This window comes from Trichosurus vulpecula, chromosome 1, assembly GCF_011100635.1.
Source record: "Trichosurus vulpecula isolate mTriVul1 chromosome 1, mTriVul1.pri, whole genome shotgun sequence".
NCBI lineage: Eukaryota > Metazoa > Chordata > Mammalia > Diprotodontia > Phalangeridae > Trichosurus > Trichosurus vulpecula.
Genome location: NC_050573.1, coordinates 195,206,697 through 195,223,559, shown reverse-complemented (window position 1 = coordinate 195,223,559; position 16,863 = coordinate 195,206,697). Strand labels below are relative to the sequence as shown.

General features: G+C 39.2%; 1 protein-coding gene across 1 annotated transcript in view; it reads right to left on the bottom strand.

Annotated features, from left to right (window-relative positions):
• The window catches only part of SCGN (secretagogin, EF-hand calcium binding protein), a 66,343-nt gene extending 53,370 nt beyond the window's left edge, over positions 1 to 12,973 (bottom strand). Inside the window, exons 1-2 of the mRNA XM_036742360.1 lie at positions 12,892 to 12,973; positions 11,780 to 11,850 (exon numbers count right to left, since the gene is read on the bottom strand). Coding sequence (XP_036598255.1) covers positions 11,780 to 11,850; positions 12,892 to 12,973 — 153 coding nt within the window. The remainder of the gene's footprint in view (positions 1 to 11,779; positions 11,851 to 12,891) is intronic.
• Positions 12,974 to 16,863: the final 3,890 nt, after the last annotated feature.

Here is a 16,863-nt window from a genome sequence, read left to right as displayed (position 1 = left end):
TGGATTCTTAAAAACAGAGGTTCATTCCAGGCATGTTGGACAGCCTCTGAAAAAAGGCATGGAGATGGGAAATGGGATGTTCAATTCAGGGAACAGCTGGTAGTTTTGTTTGAGTGAAATGCATAATAATGTAAAAATACATCTGAAAGTGTAGGTGAGAGCCAGATTCTAGAAGACATTAATTGACAGGCTGAGGAGATTGTACTTTTTTCTAGAGTGAATAAAGAACCAAAGAAGATATTTGAAACAGGGGAGTGACATGATTAAAACTGTGCTTTAGGAATATTACTTTAGAAGCTATTTAAAGGAAGGATTGGAGACTGGAGAGACTAGAAAGAGGGAGAGAAATTAGGAATCTGTTGCAATAATTCAGACAAGAAGTGAACATGGCATGAGCTAAAGTAGTGACTGTACATAAAGAGAGGAGACAGATATGACAGATGTGGTGGGAATAGAATCAACAACATTCTTTCCATTCTTTTGCACTAACTGAAACCCGTGTAATACCTTGTTGAAATAATTAACTCATTGTAAACCTAGGGACAATATAATTGCCCCTCAGGTCTCAGTGGTTCCCTTGTTTGTTGCTTTAGGGAATTTCTATTAACTAGAAGTTAGGAGTACAATTGCAAACACTCCAAGCCCCCAGTTAGGAAAATTCCTAGGCGGTGGTTTGGCTCTCTAACTTAATTTACATTTTTATCTGTCTCCAGCTAACTAACCTCTGACTTCGTTGTGGTTGAGGCAAAATTCAAGTTACTGGAAACACTTGAGTAAAGAAGCAGCAGAGTGTATTTAATGTCTGTTAATAGGCAAGAAGACTCATCTTTGTTAGTTCAAATCTGTCCTCAGACATTCTGACCCTGGGCAAGTCACTTAACCCTGTTTGCCCCAGTTTCATTATCTGTAAAATGAGCTGGAGAAGGAAAAGGCAAATCACTCCAGTATCTTTGCTAAGATCACCCCAAATGGGGTCATGAAGAGTCAGACATGACTGAAAAATGACTCAATACCAACACCAACAAGGGAAGTTGGGGAAAAAGCAGACATTTCATGGAACCTCTCTCAGTCCTTGAAGAAGTGAGTACAATGGAAGCTTTCAATATGACTTTTTTGCCTGTTGGGTCAATAGCCCTTCCCATCTCTCCCTTCTGATCCACAATGCAATTTTCTTTTTTCTGTTGTCCTTGGGCTGCCAATTGTTTCTGACTCAGCTCTGTATATCCCTACTCCTACTTCTCAGCTACTGGACCCTCAAAGTTACTCCTCTGCTCTGAACTAGGTCTTCCTTTTATATACACTCCTAAGGGTTATTGGAACATACTTCCTGTCTCACCTACTTCAGGCCTCTTTGATTCAAAGTAGTGTACAAGCTTTATTCAATATAGTGAAAAATCTAGAGGTATTCTCACCTGAAAACAGGATCAAGGGTTAGCATCTTGAACCTTACTTTAAATGCATGCTGTGAGTGTGTGTGTGTGTGATTTGACTGGTTTACTCCCACCAGCCTTTCTCCAGAAAGCACTGCATTCTTTGCCACCATCCCCAGTAGGGGCCACATATCTTATGACCCCTGGACACATTGGACCAGAAGGAGGCATACTTTTTGCTCCCCATTGCTACTTCCAGACTGTCCCTCTGCCGCTATCAGTAAGCTGCTTCTCCTTTGAGGTTCACTATATCCATGTGTTTCACCTGGTTCAGATTCTTATTATATCGTCTGTATCATATCATTATTATATCATTATTTCTTATTATATCATCTATATCCATAACATCTTATTATATCATCTATGAGCCTCTAGGTAATTCTCCTGATAGGAGATGCCCTTTCTCACCCATCCTTCATACCCCTAATTGCTAAAATGGAAGAAGGGATAGGAGCAGAACTTGTTCAGTCGTTTCAGTCATGTCCGACTCTTCATGACCCCTTTTGGGACAAAGATCCTGGAGTGGTTTGCCATTTCCTTCTCCAGCTCATTTTATGGAGGAGGAAACAGAGGCAGAAAGGGTGAAGTGACTTGTCCAGAGTCACACAGCCAGTAAGTATCTAAGGTCAGATTTGAACTCAGGAAAATGAGTTTTCCTGACTCCAGACCCGGCACTCCCTCTACTGTGCCACCTGGCAGCCCCTAAGCATTCACATGGTCCTGAATTGTGTTGTATGCTTTTAGCACTGTCTCCACAGCCAGGCTATAAGTATAAGGTCTAGAATCAGGCCTTATGCTACTGACATATTGTCCTTAGCACCTAAGTTCTGGGCTCCTAGAAGGTATTTAATGCTTATTTCTTGACTAGACATGGCCTTGTCTATAATATTCTAGTTTTCTAAGTATGTCACATCCTGTCTTCCCCTATGAGTTGTTATCATGAAGGCACAGGACTTTTTTCTTGCCACTTTTCCCCTTCCCATTAACTGTTGTAAACAGTCCCTTGTGCTTAATAAGTACCTACCTACTTGACTCTCTCCCCAATCTATCTTTCCTTTGCCATCTATGGCAGACCTAATTTAATTTATCCGATTGCTCCTTCATCTCTTACTCGTTTCTTTCACTCATGGACACTCAAAAGAGAAAGTGTCTGATTGAGGAACAGAAAAAATAATCTAAAGAATCTGAATGGGAAGAGTAGACCTGGGGCCGAAGAAAGGATGGGGGAGGAGGGGCATAGAAAAGAAAAAAAAATCCAGGCACGGAAGATTTGCAGAGGGAAAACCAATAAAGAAGAAAGATTTCACTGCATGGAGGGTAGTGAATCCAGTGGGATCTCCCTGAAAACACCTTTTTGATTAGTTGCTCAATACCCAGAATCTGATTTCCTTCTAAAAAGAAAATCAGAAATTTTATCTCAGGATAAAACATTCCCATATCTGAGTGAGAAAGGAAAACTAATTAGCCTTTATGTGCCAAAGTACCTTACAATTCATGGTCTTAGATTCTCAAGTATAGAAGTGGTTTCTAAAAAGTTTTTTTTTTTTGAAACTAAAATCCAAGTTCTTATTTAACTGAGCACATTTGGGAATGATTTTCCACATATGTGAATTTTCCAGATAACCAAGATTTGCCTCTTGAAGTACCAATAAAAAAAGCACTTAAAATAGAAGTTTTTCTAAAACTGAATTTCTTATTAGTGTAGATGAATATAATTTAACTTCTTTTTTAAAGGCGAGATCATCATTAGTATCAAGTTCATTGTGCTGTTAAAAAAAAAAAAGTAATGCCCTCATGGCTACTGAAGTGTTTAATACTATTTGCTCCTACATTTGATAGTCCCAGATGCTGAGCTTTTTAAATGTTTCTCTCTTCTTTTGTAATTTTTCTGTATCAATCTGTCAGCTGCCTTTTCATATCTGTAGCATCGACAGAGTTGTCAGGAGGATCAAAGGAGATGATAAATGTGTAATGTCCCCTAGTGACACCCTACCCCATTCAGGGCATGCTCAATCAGCATTCCAGTCAATTACATTAATGTCTTCTCTCCTCTCCACCCCGCCCCACTTCAGAGAACATATGTACACTGTTTCCTGTCAGCCATTATGGATCAGGGTATTGTACCATGTAATGATGAAAAGCCTTTTAATTGGCTGCTGAGCCAGAACTCTTTGGATGTACTAAATGGTCAATCCACTCCTCAGGCCTCCTCTTCTTGCTAGCTTTGAAGCATGAGACTGGGACTAGGCTTTCTGGAGAGTCAGGTGGGAGAGGATAGCTTGTTTGCTCTGTATTTAGCCTCAAACCTAAGCACTTGTTCTGCCTGGGGCGGGGCAGGGGGGGGGGGGTCCCTCTCCAGCTCTTGTGTCTTCCTTCTTTTGCAGAAGGCCATGTAAAAGCTAAGAAGGGAACTGGTACTCTCCCTTACCCCACCCTGTACCCAAGTAGAGGGCATTAGCAAGACCAGGCTGCCCTTGGAACAGTTGTGGCATCAATAGCAGCAGAAACAGATGGGTCCCAGGGAAAAGAAGAGAGAAAGAGACAGAGACAGAGTGACAGAGACAGAGACAGAGAGAGAGAGAGAGACAGAAATAGAGACAGAGAGAGACACAGAGACAGAGACAGAGACACAGGGAGAGGCAGAGAGAGGAGAGAAAGAGAGAGGGAAGGAGAGAGAGCAAAAGAAAGAGACAGAGACAGAGAGAGAGAGACAGAGGAGAGAGAGCACCAGAAGATCACACACGTGGCTGTTTGATCAGACTATGCCAGTACAGAGGTGAAATGTAAAATTGTTAATTAGCAGCCTGGCAAACACTGTACTCCAACAAGGCTTAAGTATTGGCCTCCCAGATGACTGGTTACTGAATTGGGTTCTAATTCTCTCTAATGTACCTTGTGACGTTTACAGTGATCTTTGGTTCTGTTTGGGAATGAAAGGATCTGCTCTATGCCAAATTCATGTTATCTATTGGATACATCCTCTACTTCCCCCTTTGGTGGAAAGCAATTGTAGACTAGGACCAAAGGTGAATTTTTTCCTTGAGAATGAAGCACTAGGAGATATTAGTTCTACTATTGAGAAGTCAATAATCCCAGAGCAATGAACCCAAGGCAAACTGTGATGGCAGACAAAGTAGAGGATTTTGTGTAGGTCACCAGCCCCTGTAGCCTCACTGGAATGGGATATAGCTAACCACTGTGCTAGATATGTAAAACATTTTACAAACCTTAAAACGTTGTATAAATATTATAATTATCAATAAAAGCAGCTGGGCATTAGACTGAAGAAGAGAATATTCATGGAGGAATGATACCTGTTCTCAAGCAATGAAAGGCGGAAAAGGAATTAAATGCATTCAGTTTGGTTTCAGAAGACCAAGTCAGGAATAATTGATGGAAATTATAAAAATGCAAATATTGGCTTAATGTGAAGAAAATCTTCCTGATAATTAGAACTGTCCAAAGTAGAAGGGACCACCTCAGGAGGTAGTGGATCCTCCCTTCATCGGGGGTTTTCAAGAAGAGGCTGGAAGACCACTTGTTGGATTTAATATTGTGAGGATTCTTTTCGGGGGGGGGGGGGATAGGTTGAACTTATTGGCCACTAAAGTCTCTTCTAATTGTAAAATTCTGTGAAGAATATTATTCTTGAAGTATCAGGGAACACTATCAAGAACAGAAATAATCTTGCTCTAGGAAAGTTACCTTGAGTCACTCCTGGGATTGTAGTGCTTGGTTTAGGGAGGTGCATGCCCTCCAGGAATGCACAATAAATTGTTAATTATGATAATGGGGAAAAATCTGCCCTTAGAGCAGACAATTTAAAATTTAAATTTAAAATTTCTCCAACTGAAATATAGTTGTCCATAATACCAGGGCCCAAGGTTGTCATGTGTACATAATATCCTATCAATCCTTTCTTCTGACCAAGGCTTTTCCAATCCTGATAACAAGTACAAAAATTCAGTTTCGCTTCCTATCCTATTCCCTACCAGCTCATGAAGTTCCTTGCAAAGACTGAACTGCAGATCAGAAGAAGGAGAAAAGAAAGAAGATTTTGTATAGTCTACAGACTCAATAATCAATGCTAAGGCAGTTAATCATCATGAATATATTTGGAATGAACCCCAGAGGTTTGGAATCTATCTGCCTAGCTACAAATCACTCAGATTTTTGAAAATGTCATTTCAACATAAGATACACATATCTGTCTACTCGGAAAAGAACAAAACCCAAAGCACTTTCACTTATGATCTACAGAATTCATTAATCAAACGCACTTTAGCTAAACATAATACCATCTGGTACATTGATGACTCAGGCCACTTGTTTAGAAACATAGAATGATTATGCTAAGGGTGCTTGAAAAGACTGATTCTTTAAATACACCTACCAAATCCATTCACTTAATGATTAGAACATGACATACATAGAACCTGTGGCTCTCTATAAGTCAGTATTTCATTAATTAAAAATTTTCAAAATATTTCTTGTGTATATAGTGGGTACTCAAAAAATATTTCCTGAATTGAGCAAAGTCATTTTGTTCTTAATATAACACAAACTTAATAAGTCAAGAAACAGAAAATGGTGACTAATCCCAATGACTAATGTTTTGGGGAACATTCATCCTGAGACAACCAATTTTAAGTCTTGAAATCCTTCATAGCATCATATTTCCTTTTCCAGTGTGCCATTTGTCCATTCAGAATGTCAGGATGTCCCTTACCAATAGATGTTATGAGGAAGTGATGTACCTTAAAGGGCACTGGGGAGGCCTGTTGCCCCCCAAACATTTATCTATTAGTCTGACATCACATTTCTGGAGACTCATCTCTTTGGGTCTTGAAAGTGCTTCATATAAAATGCAAATACCTCCAGGATGGGGCGGGGGGCGGGTAATACCTTATGCCTAATCAGCCCACCTCCTATAGGCTTTGATGCCAGGAAATCTGCTTAGGAACTTGGCTAAAAAGAGGTAGGAGAGGTACACTTTACTCATTTCATATGGCTGAGGGCTAACCCTGTAGAAGGTGAATAACTATTGAGAACATAGATAATAGAATCAGATCCTGAGATCCCATGTCAGAGAGGATTCCTCTGATTCTCATGTGTGATGCCATAGTAGTTTCTCTTATGTTTCAGTCCTGGGTGGGTATCTGAAAATGTGCCTATAAAAGTAGGTTTGGAAAAGGAAAGGAAGGAAGAGCACCAAGAAAGATGAAAGAAAATAATCCATTGGTTCAAACTTTCATACAGAAATTTTAGGTTTCTAGGAGTTGACTGTGAATTTTTCAAGAGAATCAGATAAAATTATAACCCCTCATGGAAATGTATTTCAATAGAAATACATTCTAAAGGCAAAACAAAAAGCAAATAAACAAAATCTGTGAGTTCCAGTTATATTCATAAAATCAGAAGTTGAAATAGACCTCAAAGGTCTTATACCCAAGAATGACTCTTCTATATCATTTCTAACAATAAATCAACCAGTCTCTGCTTGAAGACCTTCAGTGATGAGGAACTCTACCTCCTGAAGCAGTCCATTCTCCTTTTGGACAAATCTAATTGTAAGGAAGCTTTTTCCTTCTATCGACCCAAGATCTGCCTCTTTGCAACTCTTGTTTATTGCTTTTAGATCTCCCCTTTAGGGCCAAGCAAAACAAATGTAATACTATTCCACATTACAGCCTTTCATATATTTAAATATAGATATCAAATGATTTTCATATGGTATGACTTTTAGCACCCTTTCTATTTTTGTTATATTCTAGCTCAGGAATAGGGAACCTGTAGCCTTGAGGCCACATGTGGCCCACCCCTGTAGCTTATTTGTATTCTTCCTACAACCTGCTCTCCAGCCATCACATCCTTTGAATTTGTGAATAGGAGCATAGGATCCAGATTAAGATGGAATTAGCCCCCCTTTTATTACCATTTTATACACTTAATCATAGGAGTTTTCATTCCATTAAAACTCTCAGATCTTTCTTTCAAAAGAGTTTAGTGTCTAATTACGATGCTTCCACTCATTACCTATGCTATTGTTTTTTGACCCAAATGTAGGTGGCACAGTGGATGGAATGCTGGGCCTGGAGTCAGGAAGACTTGAGTTCAAATCTGCCCTCAGATACTTACTAGCTATGTGACCCTGAACAAGTCACTTCACCCTCAGTTTCCTCATCTGTAAAATGAGCTGGAGAAGGAAATGGCAAACCACTCCAGTATCTTTGCCAAGAAAACCCTAACTGAGGTCACAAAGAGGTGGACACAGCTAGAAGACTGAACTTTATTCCTGTTGAATTGTCACATTAGATATGGCTTATTCTTCTAGTATGACATCATTTTGGATCCCCGTTCTGGTATCCAATATGCTAACTATCCCCTCCAGTGTCATGTCATCTACAAATTTCATATGCATGCAATCTCTGCTTTAATCCCAAATCACTGATAAAAAAATGTGTGAGAATATGTTCCTAATTCTTCATTTCACCTGTTTGGAAGGAAAGCGCCATTGAGTTTTGCCCTCCTAGAGATTCAATATCTAGTCTCTGGTGCTGTCGTTGTAGGTTCTACCACACATATGTGCAAAAGGAATATTTATCAGTCTAGTGTTCCCCTTAATGATACTCTCTATACCCCACCCCCATTTACCTCCATTAGCACTAACCTTGAAGTTCGTTCTTTTTTCTCCTACACATTATGTCTTGGAACCTGGACATTAGCAACCCTACTTAGTTTCTGTAACAGTACATTAGGGATGGTTAAGAATACTGAGAAAATCTGGCTTCCATCCATGGAAATCTCCCATGGTTATAAGATATTTTAAAGTTTGCATTGTAGGACCTAAGTCAGGCCAAGAAAGGAACTGCAACATTTGAGAAAAGAAAGCAAAAACATTAAGTAGGAGAGGCTTATGATTCTAACAGGGGACCCATTCCAGGGGCCTCATTAGCAGCATTTAATTCCTCTGGGATTGTCTGGCCCAATGTTTTGCTTTCAGACACCCTAGAACATTCCTTGCTAATAAATGACCCACTGGTCATCTTTCAAGGGCTTGATCACCTCCACTTTTCCTCAGCTACTTCCCACTACCACAATCTCAGCGCTAAAAAGCAACAGTGTCACTGTAGGCACCACTTTATTGCTCATTAGGCAGAAATACAAATCGATCAAAAGGCAGACACAACAAAAAATATATTAATTATCCTCCAGAGAGGGGGCAGTGGTTTAACGGGTTCTTTCACTTTCAGATCCCTGCCCTATTGATAAGTATTTATTTGGTGCCAGCTCACCCAGATACTATTCATTTCGATGATGCAGCAAGCATGAGAGCTGGCAAGGGAAGACAGTTGAGCAAAATGGAGCCTTCTGTCCTAAAAGCACGCAGATTACTGGCTATGTAGCCATTAAGAAGTGGGCCACATTTCTAGGTGGTGCAGTGAGTAAAGCACCAGCCCTGGAGTCAGGAGGACCTGAGTTCAAATCTGGCCTCAGACACGTGACACACTTACTAGCTGTGTGACCTTGGGCAAGTCACTTAACCCCAATTGCCCTGCCTTCCCCCCTCCAAAAAAAAAAGAAATGGGCCAAATTAATGATGCTCCCACTGGATCAACCTTCAACTGTGCCACTACTAATGATAATAACCACAACTGACATCTATGTAGTGCCTACTGTGTGCCAGACATTGTGCTAAGTTCTCTACAAATATTATCCTCACAACCACCCTGGGAGGCAGATGCTGTTATTATTCTTGTGGCAAACATGACATATTCTTAAGGCAAACATGACATGCCCAAGATCACACAGCTCGTAAGTGTCTCAGTTTGGATTTGAATTCAGGTCTTCCTGACTCCAGTCCTCTTGTTCTACTCACCTAGCTGCCCCATCATCCCCATTAAGTTGACAGAAACAAGTCACAAATAGAGTGAGAGGCAGTGTGACACAGCAGAATGAGGGCTGATCTTGGAGTCAGAAGACACGAGTTCAAATCTTGGTTCTGATACCTTGTGATTTCTGGCTGTACAGAATTTCTGAGCTTTAGTTTTCATATGAGGAAAGTGGAGATAATTGTTTTTTGCCACCTCACAAGGTTATTGTGAAAAAAGTGCCTTGAGAAAAAGACTTTAGGAAAGTTAATTACCAGATACCAAATGTTATGTGGTTTCCTGGAGGGGTTTTGAATTTTTAAATTTTGACCAAGGAAAACAGGCACAAATGCCTGGTATTCAGAGCTTAATGAAGAGACATTGAGGACTGCTCTGTACTATATTCCTTGGGAGGACCAAGGTTCGTCTGGACTATTATCATCAACACTGCACTTTAGCTTGCAATAGGCTTCTTTTCCATTGCCACATTCCCTCTGCGTTCCATATTATAAGTACTTCACACATTTCAAGTGATTCATCTGTTTAAACTTAAGTTCCCCTTACTTTGTTATAAAATGTCAAACCAGGGATTATTCCAAATAGGTCTCAAGTTCCAATTTTTGGTTTAGCATTTTAAAGTTAGAAGCTGTTAACAAATCACAAGGGAACAGCTGGATTTTCTTAGTGATAGCTGTTAACGTCCCTATCACTGTGGCATGGAAAGGTTTCATCCCTCTTTTGTCTATTTCCCTCCCATAAGTTCATTCCCTTCCATGTCAGTGTTTGTCCACATGGTCCTAATACTATAAAATGCTGCACTCATCTGATTTTGCAAAGAAAAGTAGGCACTTTTTTCATGTACATGCTAGAATGAGGTGTGCTTATAAATGTTTAACAACTATCTCTCTGGAGGAAGAATTGTACCCTTGACGCACTTTTACATTTAAACTGCATTATTAATACTTTCTAAAGTCTAGACAATCAACAAAACAATAAACCAAGCTCTAATTTATAGCATTTGCTAATATCCAGAGTGGAAATGCTCACACCGAAAATTTAACAATTAGCTCTCCATAGCCACTATGAGCTGGCTCCTACACACTCCTAATGCTAGGGCAATTTTCTAGAGTAGCTGCTGGCACCTTACAGTCATTCTTGATTCTGCTCAAATTTCTGATGTAACTCTCAGGGTAGAAGGAACCACATATGCTTATAGTTCGATGTGTTTTATGTACAGCCTGAAGACTTGAGAGTGAAGGGTAACAGGAAATGAAGTGGTGGTTACCCAGAGGCCAACACTGAGCACATGCACCAGTACTATCTGCAGTGTAGGAAATCCTGAGGAGTATGAGAATGTGAAAGATGAACAGAGGTGAGCAGAATATGTCCATATGATCCTTAGCCTATGGCACTATTCTACTCCTGCAGTGCTCCACCCTGGCATCGTCCCTTTTGTTTCTAGATTTGAGCAGTTCTCCATCCTAGGTACTTCCCATTCATGCCCAGAGACTGGAAACATTTTAAACTGCTTTTGGTTCAACAATGTGAAGAATAAAAACAATCTCTAACTTTATTCTTTCCTAATGGCACATACACAAAACAGGTGACCACACCCTCATCAATCATGGTGTGTGTGTGTTTGTGTGTGTGTGCATGTGTGTTGTATATTCCCACAGCTTCACTGTCTGGTGGCCAAAAAGAGTTCCCTAATGGCCAAAAAGAGTTAATTTGTTTCCCTAAGCTCTGTCCTTACTACCAGAAAGGACTTAGACACTTGGAATAAATTGGCTAAAGTTTACACGTTGCTAGATCTCTATACACTGTATAAAGGAAGGAGTGTGCCAAATAGTTTCTGCTCTGTCAATTCCTAAAAAACATTTATGTGCTTTTTATTAAAAATAACAAAGGCAAAAACTGAAAGAGTGACATAGAAATACATACATTGTGTACTTTCTTATCACTGTGGCATGGAAAGGTTTCATCTCTCTTTTGTCCATTTCCCTCCCATAAATTATGTCAATGTTTGTCCACATGGTACCAAAGTTCTAATACTATAAAATGCTGAACCCCTCTGATTTTACAAAGAAAATTTAAAACTTTTCATATACATGCTAGGAAGGGGTCCAAAAGGACCCCAAACCTATCAATACTTCACCCACCTTCAGAGTAAGGCTCTGGAGCCTTGTCTCTGGGTTTATGCTCATTCACTGCAATAGCCAAGCAGATTTCCAAGCATAGGGCTTTTTGTTGTCTTATGGTTATGACCTTCAGACAGGTGGCAACTGTTACTGAGAACTGGATGCAACAGTTACATCTGTTATAAAACCTGCCTAAATCTCACCTTGTTGCTAGGAAAGGGGGAAAACACTTCATCCAGGAAAGAAACTGGTCAGGCAAGATTAATGAGAATAAAAGAACATTAGCCTTTGGGATTTGTTAAATTTCATCTTGAAATACAATGATAGAACATGTACTTACCTCAGTGCCCATCTTTTCCAGCAAGTGGCGAAAGAAATCATCAAGTTCCTTCCCTTCTATGTATCCATTATCTAAAAGTAAGCAGAGAAATCATAAATCATCTAATAATAAATAACATAACATTACCAGTTTTTTTTTAAAAATCTGTAAATTTCCCTTGGACAGATTGTTGTTTTGTTCTGTCAACAACTAAAATTGAACTCAACTCTATCATTCATATTTAAGAGATAGATTTTAAGGGGGGGAGGGGAAAGAGGAGCATGAAAACAAGTCCTTTTCCCCCAAAGTTTATAAACAATTGGAAATAAAAACTACCTAAGAAGGAAATTTTAGCTAAGCATGATTAAAGGAATCTCAGTCACTAGGGAAGTATTTCACTGTAATGAATCCCAACTTGATCAATAGTTTAGTAAACACTGCAAGTGAAAATTCAGTACACAATTTTCATGCAATTTCCTTTATGACACTCATTTTAATTAATAATAAAGCACCTGTTGTAATTCAGTAAAGTGTTTCCTCATTTAAAATAAAGGTGTCATTCAGGAAATAATAGTGCCAGGGAAGGAATGATAGAACTGTGAAGGAAAAATTAATTTTACTTAGATAATCAGCTCTCAAGCCCAGATAATATAGTTTGTACTGAAAAGAGAAACCATTTTTAGCCTGGCATGTAGAGTCCTCTACAATTTGGTCCACAACCCAGTGTTCTAGAATTTAGAGTAGGAAGGGACCTTAGAAACAATCTAGCCTTACCCATCATTTTACAAACCATAATTCAAAGAGGGAAAATGACTTACCCAAAAACCATACAGTTAATAAGTAGCAGAAATTGGTCATCTTACTCTGAGTCTAATGTCCTTCCCACTCCACAATGTTAAGAACTTGTCCCAATATCTTCAATTTGTTTTGCTTGGTACCTAGAATGTCTCCTTTGCCCTACTCTTTATTTTTTCTGGCTTACTTTCAGATTCTTGGGGTAGACAACTTTCAAATCAACAAATCTGGAGAGAAATACAGAGATGAAAAAACTCGCCACTCACGCCCAAATACAGACAGAAAAATCGTAGTCAGTGTCCTTACCTACAGCCATCATGACAGTACTGATCACTTACCATCGACATCAAAGCACTGCCAGATGTGCAGAAAAACTGCAGCATCGATCTGTCCCAGAACTTTGCCAATGTCGCTGTCCATGGTCCTGAACTCAAGACTCTGGCTTTGGCTGGCAGAGAGAAGTGTAACTTGCAGAACTCCTAGAAACTTTCTCTTTCCCCCGCTTTTCTCCCTTGTTCACCCACTCTGCTTCCTCCCTTGATCCTTTTTCCTTCAGGGAAAAAGATTTTCCCTTTCCTCCTCTGTAAAGCGAGGAGCAAGGATGACACAGAGCCTCTAGGGCAGTGAGGAAAAGAGCTTGGAGCCGCAGAAGTATAGTTGTGCGCCAGTACTGTTGTTCTGATGCCAGAGCTCAAGGGACCACAAGGTTTTCTGAGGGATCAGCTTGGGAGACCCGCCCAGCTCTCCAGCGTGTTGGCTCCTAGGGACACCTCCCTCTCCTCAGCTAATCTATGCTGGTCAAGGAGAGTCAGATTCCAACCTTTGATGGGCAGCTAGAGAAAGCAGCTGTCACTGACTTTCATGGCTCACTGCCTTCTGCCCTTTAACTTTTCCTTAAATTCAAAGAAAACATCATTTGACTCATCCTATGAAACATATATCCCCTCTGAGATTTAGGTATTTTCTAGCAAGTATTGCCCTGCTTAAGCTATTGGTAAGGTCTGCCAGTGTGAGTTCCCTTTGGGCACAATGGTTTTGAACTGATAATGTTTGTATGTCTTTAACTTGGATAAGGGACATTTTGATAAGTGATAGCATTTATTGAGCATCTATTCTATACAGGGCATTAATAATTGTAAATATGCTGCTTGACACTTTTATCCAACTGAAGGAAAATCTACTGTTGGGAAGGCAATTCAAATTCTAGTGAGGAATGGAGGAGCATTGTTCTTCATTTAGGGAGAGAATAGAAAATAGAAAAATACATTCCCAGCAAAGTTAGTCTATAAAGTTTATTGTAGCGCTTCAAAATAACATCAACTTAAGATAATTTGGGGTGGTGGTGGAGGCGGGGCTATTTACTGTCTGGAAATTGCAGTACATTGCATCTGCAAAAATGAGAGTTGGTTTTGGGTTATTCGGTTATCAATTAAATAGTTGAAGTTATCCTTTTGCCTGTGATATTCTTTTTCTGTTCAGCTGCTCATCTTCTGGCCATTTCACTATTTCTTAGCAGCAACATCTGAAGGTGTTCCAGAAAAGAAAAGAAACTTAGTTATTACTGTAATTTATCAGACGTGCTTATTGAAAGAGATAAAAAAATAAATGAATCAAATGAAGCTCTCTTAAATAGCCTGCCAGATTTCATTTATTCCTTTTATCCTTTTCTCCAGCATAGATAATTGAGGGTTGGCTGTTCAAGAAACGGCAGAAACCTATAATTGGAAGCACAGCTAATCAACTATGATGCAAGCTTTAAACTCCGAGTTAGAATGTATGAGTCTCTGCAATATCAGGTCTAGGACGCACATCTGAAGACGCAATGAGTGCTCTTTGTCAGTATCCATTAGCATTTATTGAACATTTAAACAACTCAGGCACCACACCATAACACAGAAAAAGTGAGATCCTTACAGACCTTCTTATATCAGTCAAGGAGGCACTAGCTCAAAGATAAACCATCTTAAATGGGCAAAAGTTAGACCAAAAAACTGCCCCCAAAAGGCAAGTAGAGTAGATTAGGAATGGGAAGGTTGAATTCTAAAGTAAGTTAATTACTTTGTCAGCGTTTCTAACAGCAGAGCTAACTCATGTTCCTTACCAACTATCTGGTATTTATTATAAAATGCCTCTAGAGTAGCTACGTGGTGCAGTGGACAGAGCACCAGAGCTGGAGTCAGGAAGATTTGAGTTCAAATCTGGCCTCAGACAGTTTTGTGACCCTGGGCAAGTCATTGTATTCTGTCTCAGTTTTCCCAACTGTAAAATGAGCTGCAAAAGAGAATAGCAAACCACTTCATTATCTTTGCCAAGAAAATCCCAAATGGGATGACAAAGAGTTGGACAGGACTGGATTAACAAAAAAATGAAATGCCTGTAGCACTTTGTACCTCTTTCATAATATTAGTGGTTCACAGTTTTACAAAACACTTTCTTTGCAACAACACTGTGAGGGTAGATACTGCTAATGTTATAATGCCCACTTTATAAATATGGAAATAGACAGGTTAATTGAGTATTACCAAATAATTAATTAGTGTCAAAATTACCCATTTCTTGACTCCAAATTGTGTATTCCTTCTACTGTATCACGTCATTATTTTTCTCTTATTAAATTGTAAGCTATGTAAGTGTATCTTATTTTTCTTTTTATCTCTCCCAGTTCCTAGAAAAGTGTTTTGAATATAATAATAGCTTTATAAATAGCTGTCGAATTTAAGTGTATTGCCATTTATCTTTTATATGTATAGATCTTGTTCCCTCCCCCCCTGTTAGGTTGTGAGCTTCTTCAGGCCGAGGGTCATGTTTTCACATTTCTGTATTGTCTGTGGTGCCTTGTCCATTGTAGATGCTCAAAAAGTCTTTGTTGGTTAATTAAATGCCACTCCAGTGTTACCTTTCATCCCATTTAAATTTCTAAGTTACGGTTAGGATCTCTTCTAATTTAAAATTAGAGAAAAACTGATGCCTCTTATTGTCTCTCTACTACTTACTGTGTGTCCTTGGATAAGTCATGTCATTGCTCTGTGCCTCAGTTACCCTCAAGTTAACCCTCAAAAGGGTTAAGCTAAATGATCCATAAAGTCCTTTTTGGCTCTAAATCCAGTGATTTTTAGTCTTTTGAAATGTAGTTAAATCTTACAATTGCTTCCACTCTACTCATGGACTCTTTCAATAACAAATTGGAATAATACAAAATTTCACATTATCAAGTCACTTCTTGCTGAGCAAGAGCTTATGCTCCCCCCACGCAACCCATAAACTAGGTAAAACTCCTCTTTCAGACACTAGCATCCCTTTTGAGATAATCAGTATCTGATTGGAAGCTTGTGATCACCGCAGAGATGAGGGGAGAAGAGAGTACTTTATTACGTTTGTTCATCAGGCCTGAAAATTACATTATTTTAAAGATGTCACACCTATGCATTAGCCTGTCTTACTGCTGTCAATGTGGTTGACACAATTTGAATTATTCCAGAGGAGTGTTTAAGTTCAAAAACAGCATGCTAGCCTTTTTGAAGGCCTGAGTCAAAGTAGCTGGTTAAAACACATAAGGTAATAAAAAGCTTGGGTTGGTAGAGGGGATCGGGACCACTTAATTAGCTGAAAACTTCTGTTTATGACGATCAGTCTCCAGCTAATGAAGCGTCATTCCTGTAGTTCTGCAAACAAAAACAAAATTCTTCTGAAATAGTACCTGTTGTTGACTGACAACAAGCTCCATATTTAATGAATGGGATCAACTTAAGATACTATTCAACTCAACAAGTGTATCAATTGCCTATCATGTGCAAGGCACTGTACTAAATGATGGAACCAAGACCATCCTAAACAGCATAATCTGTAAGATTTGGAAAGGTCTCTAAGATCATTAGTCTGAAATCCTCATTTTATAGACAAGGAAACTGAGGTAAACTGGGTTTAATGACTTGCTAGGGTCACCCAGATCCACTGAGCCACTTAGTTGCCCCACCTAAGTTCTGTTACACACCTTTTACCCACACAAAATTCCAAGGATCTAAGCTTTCTCATCTTTGGAAAAATGAGAAACTCCAAATCTGTGATAATAAATTAATTGAATGCTAGCACTAGGAATTATAGTTAAGAGTCAACTTCAGCTTACTGGGTTTCCAAACTGCCTTGGGAACATACATGCAAGCATAGAAAAAAATAATTTATATGTATATAATGCTTTAAATACATTACTTCTTATAAGTCTCATGGAAGAACTATGAAGTAGGTAGTATAGGTCTTATTATCCCCAGTTTATGGTTGAGGAATTGGGAGCTATGAGAGATTATGAGACTTGC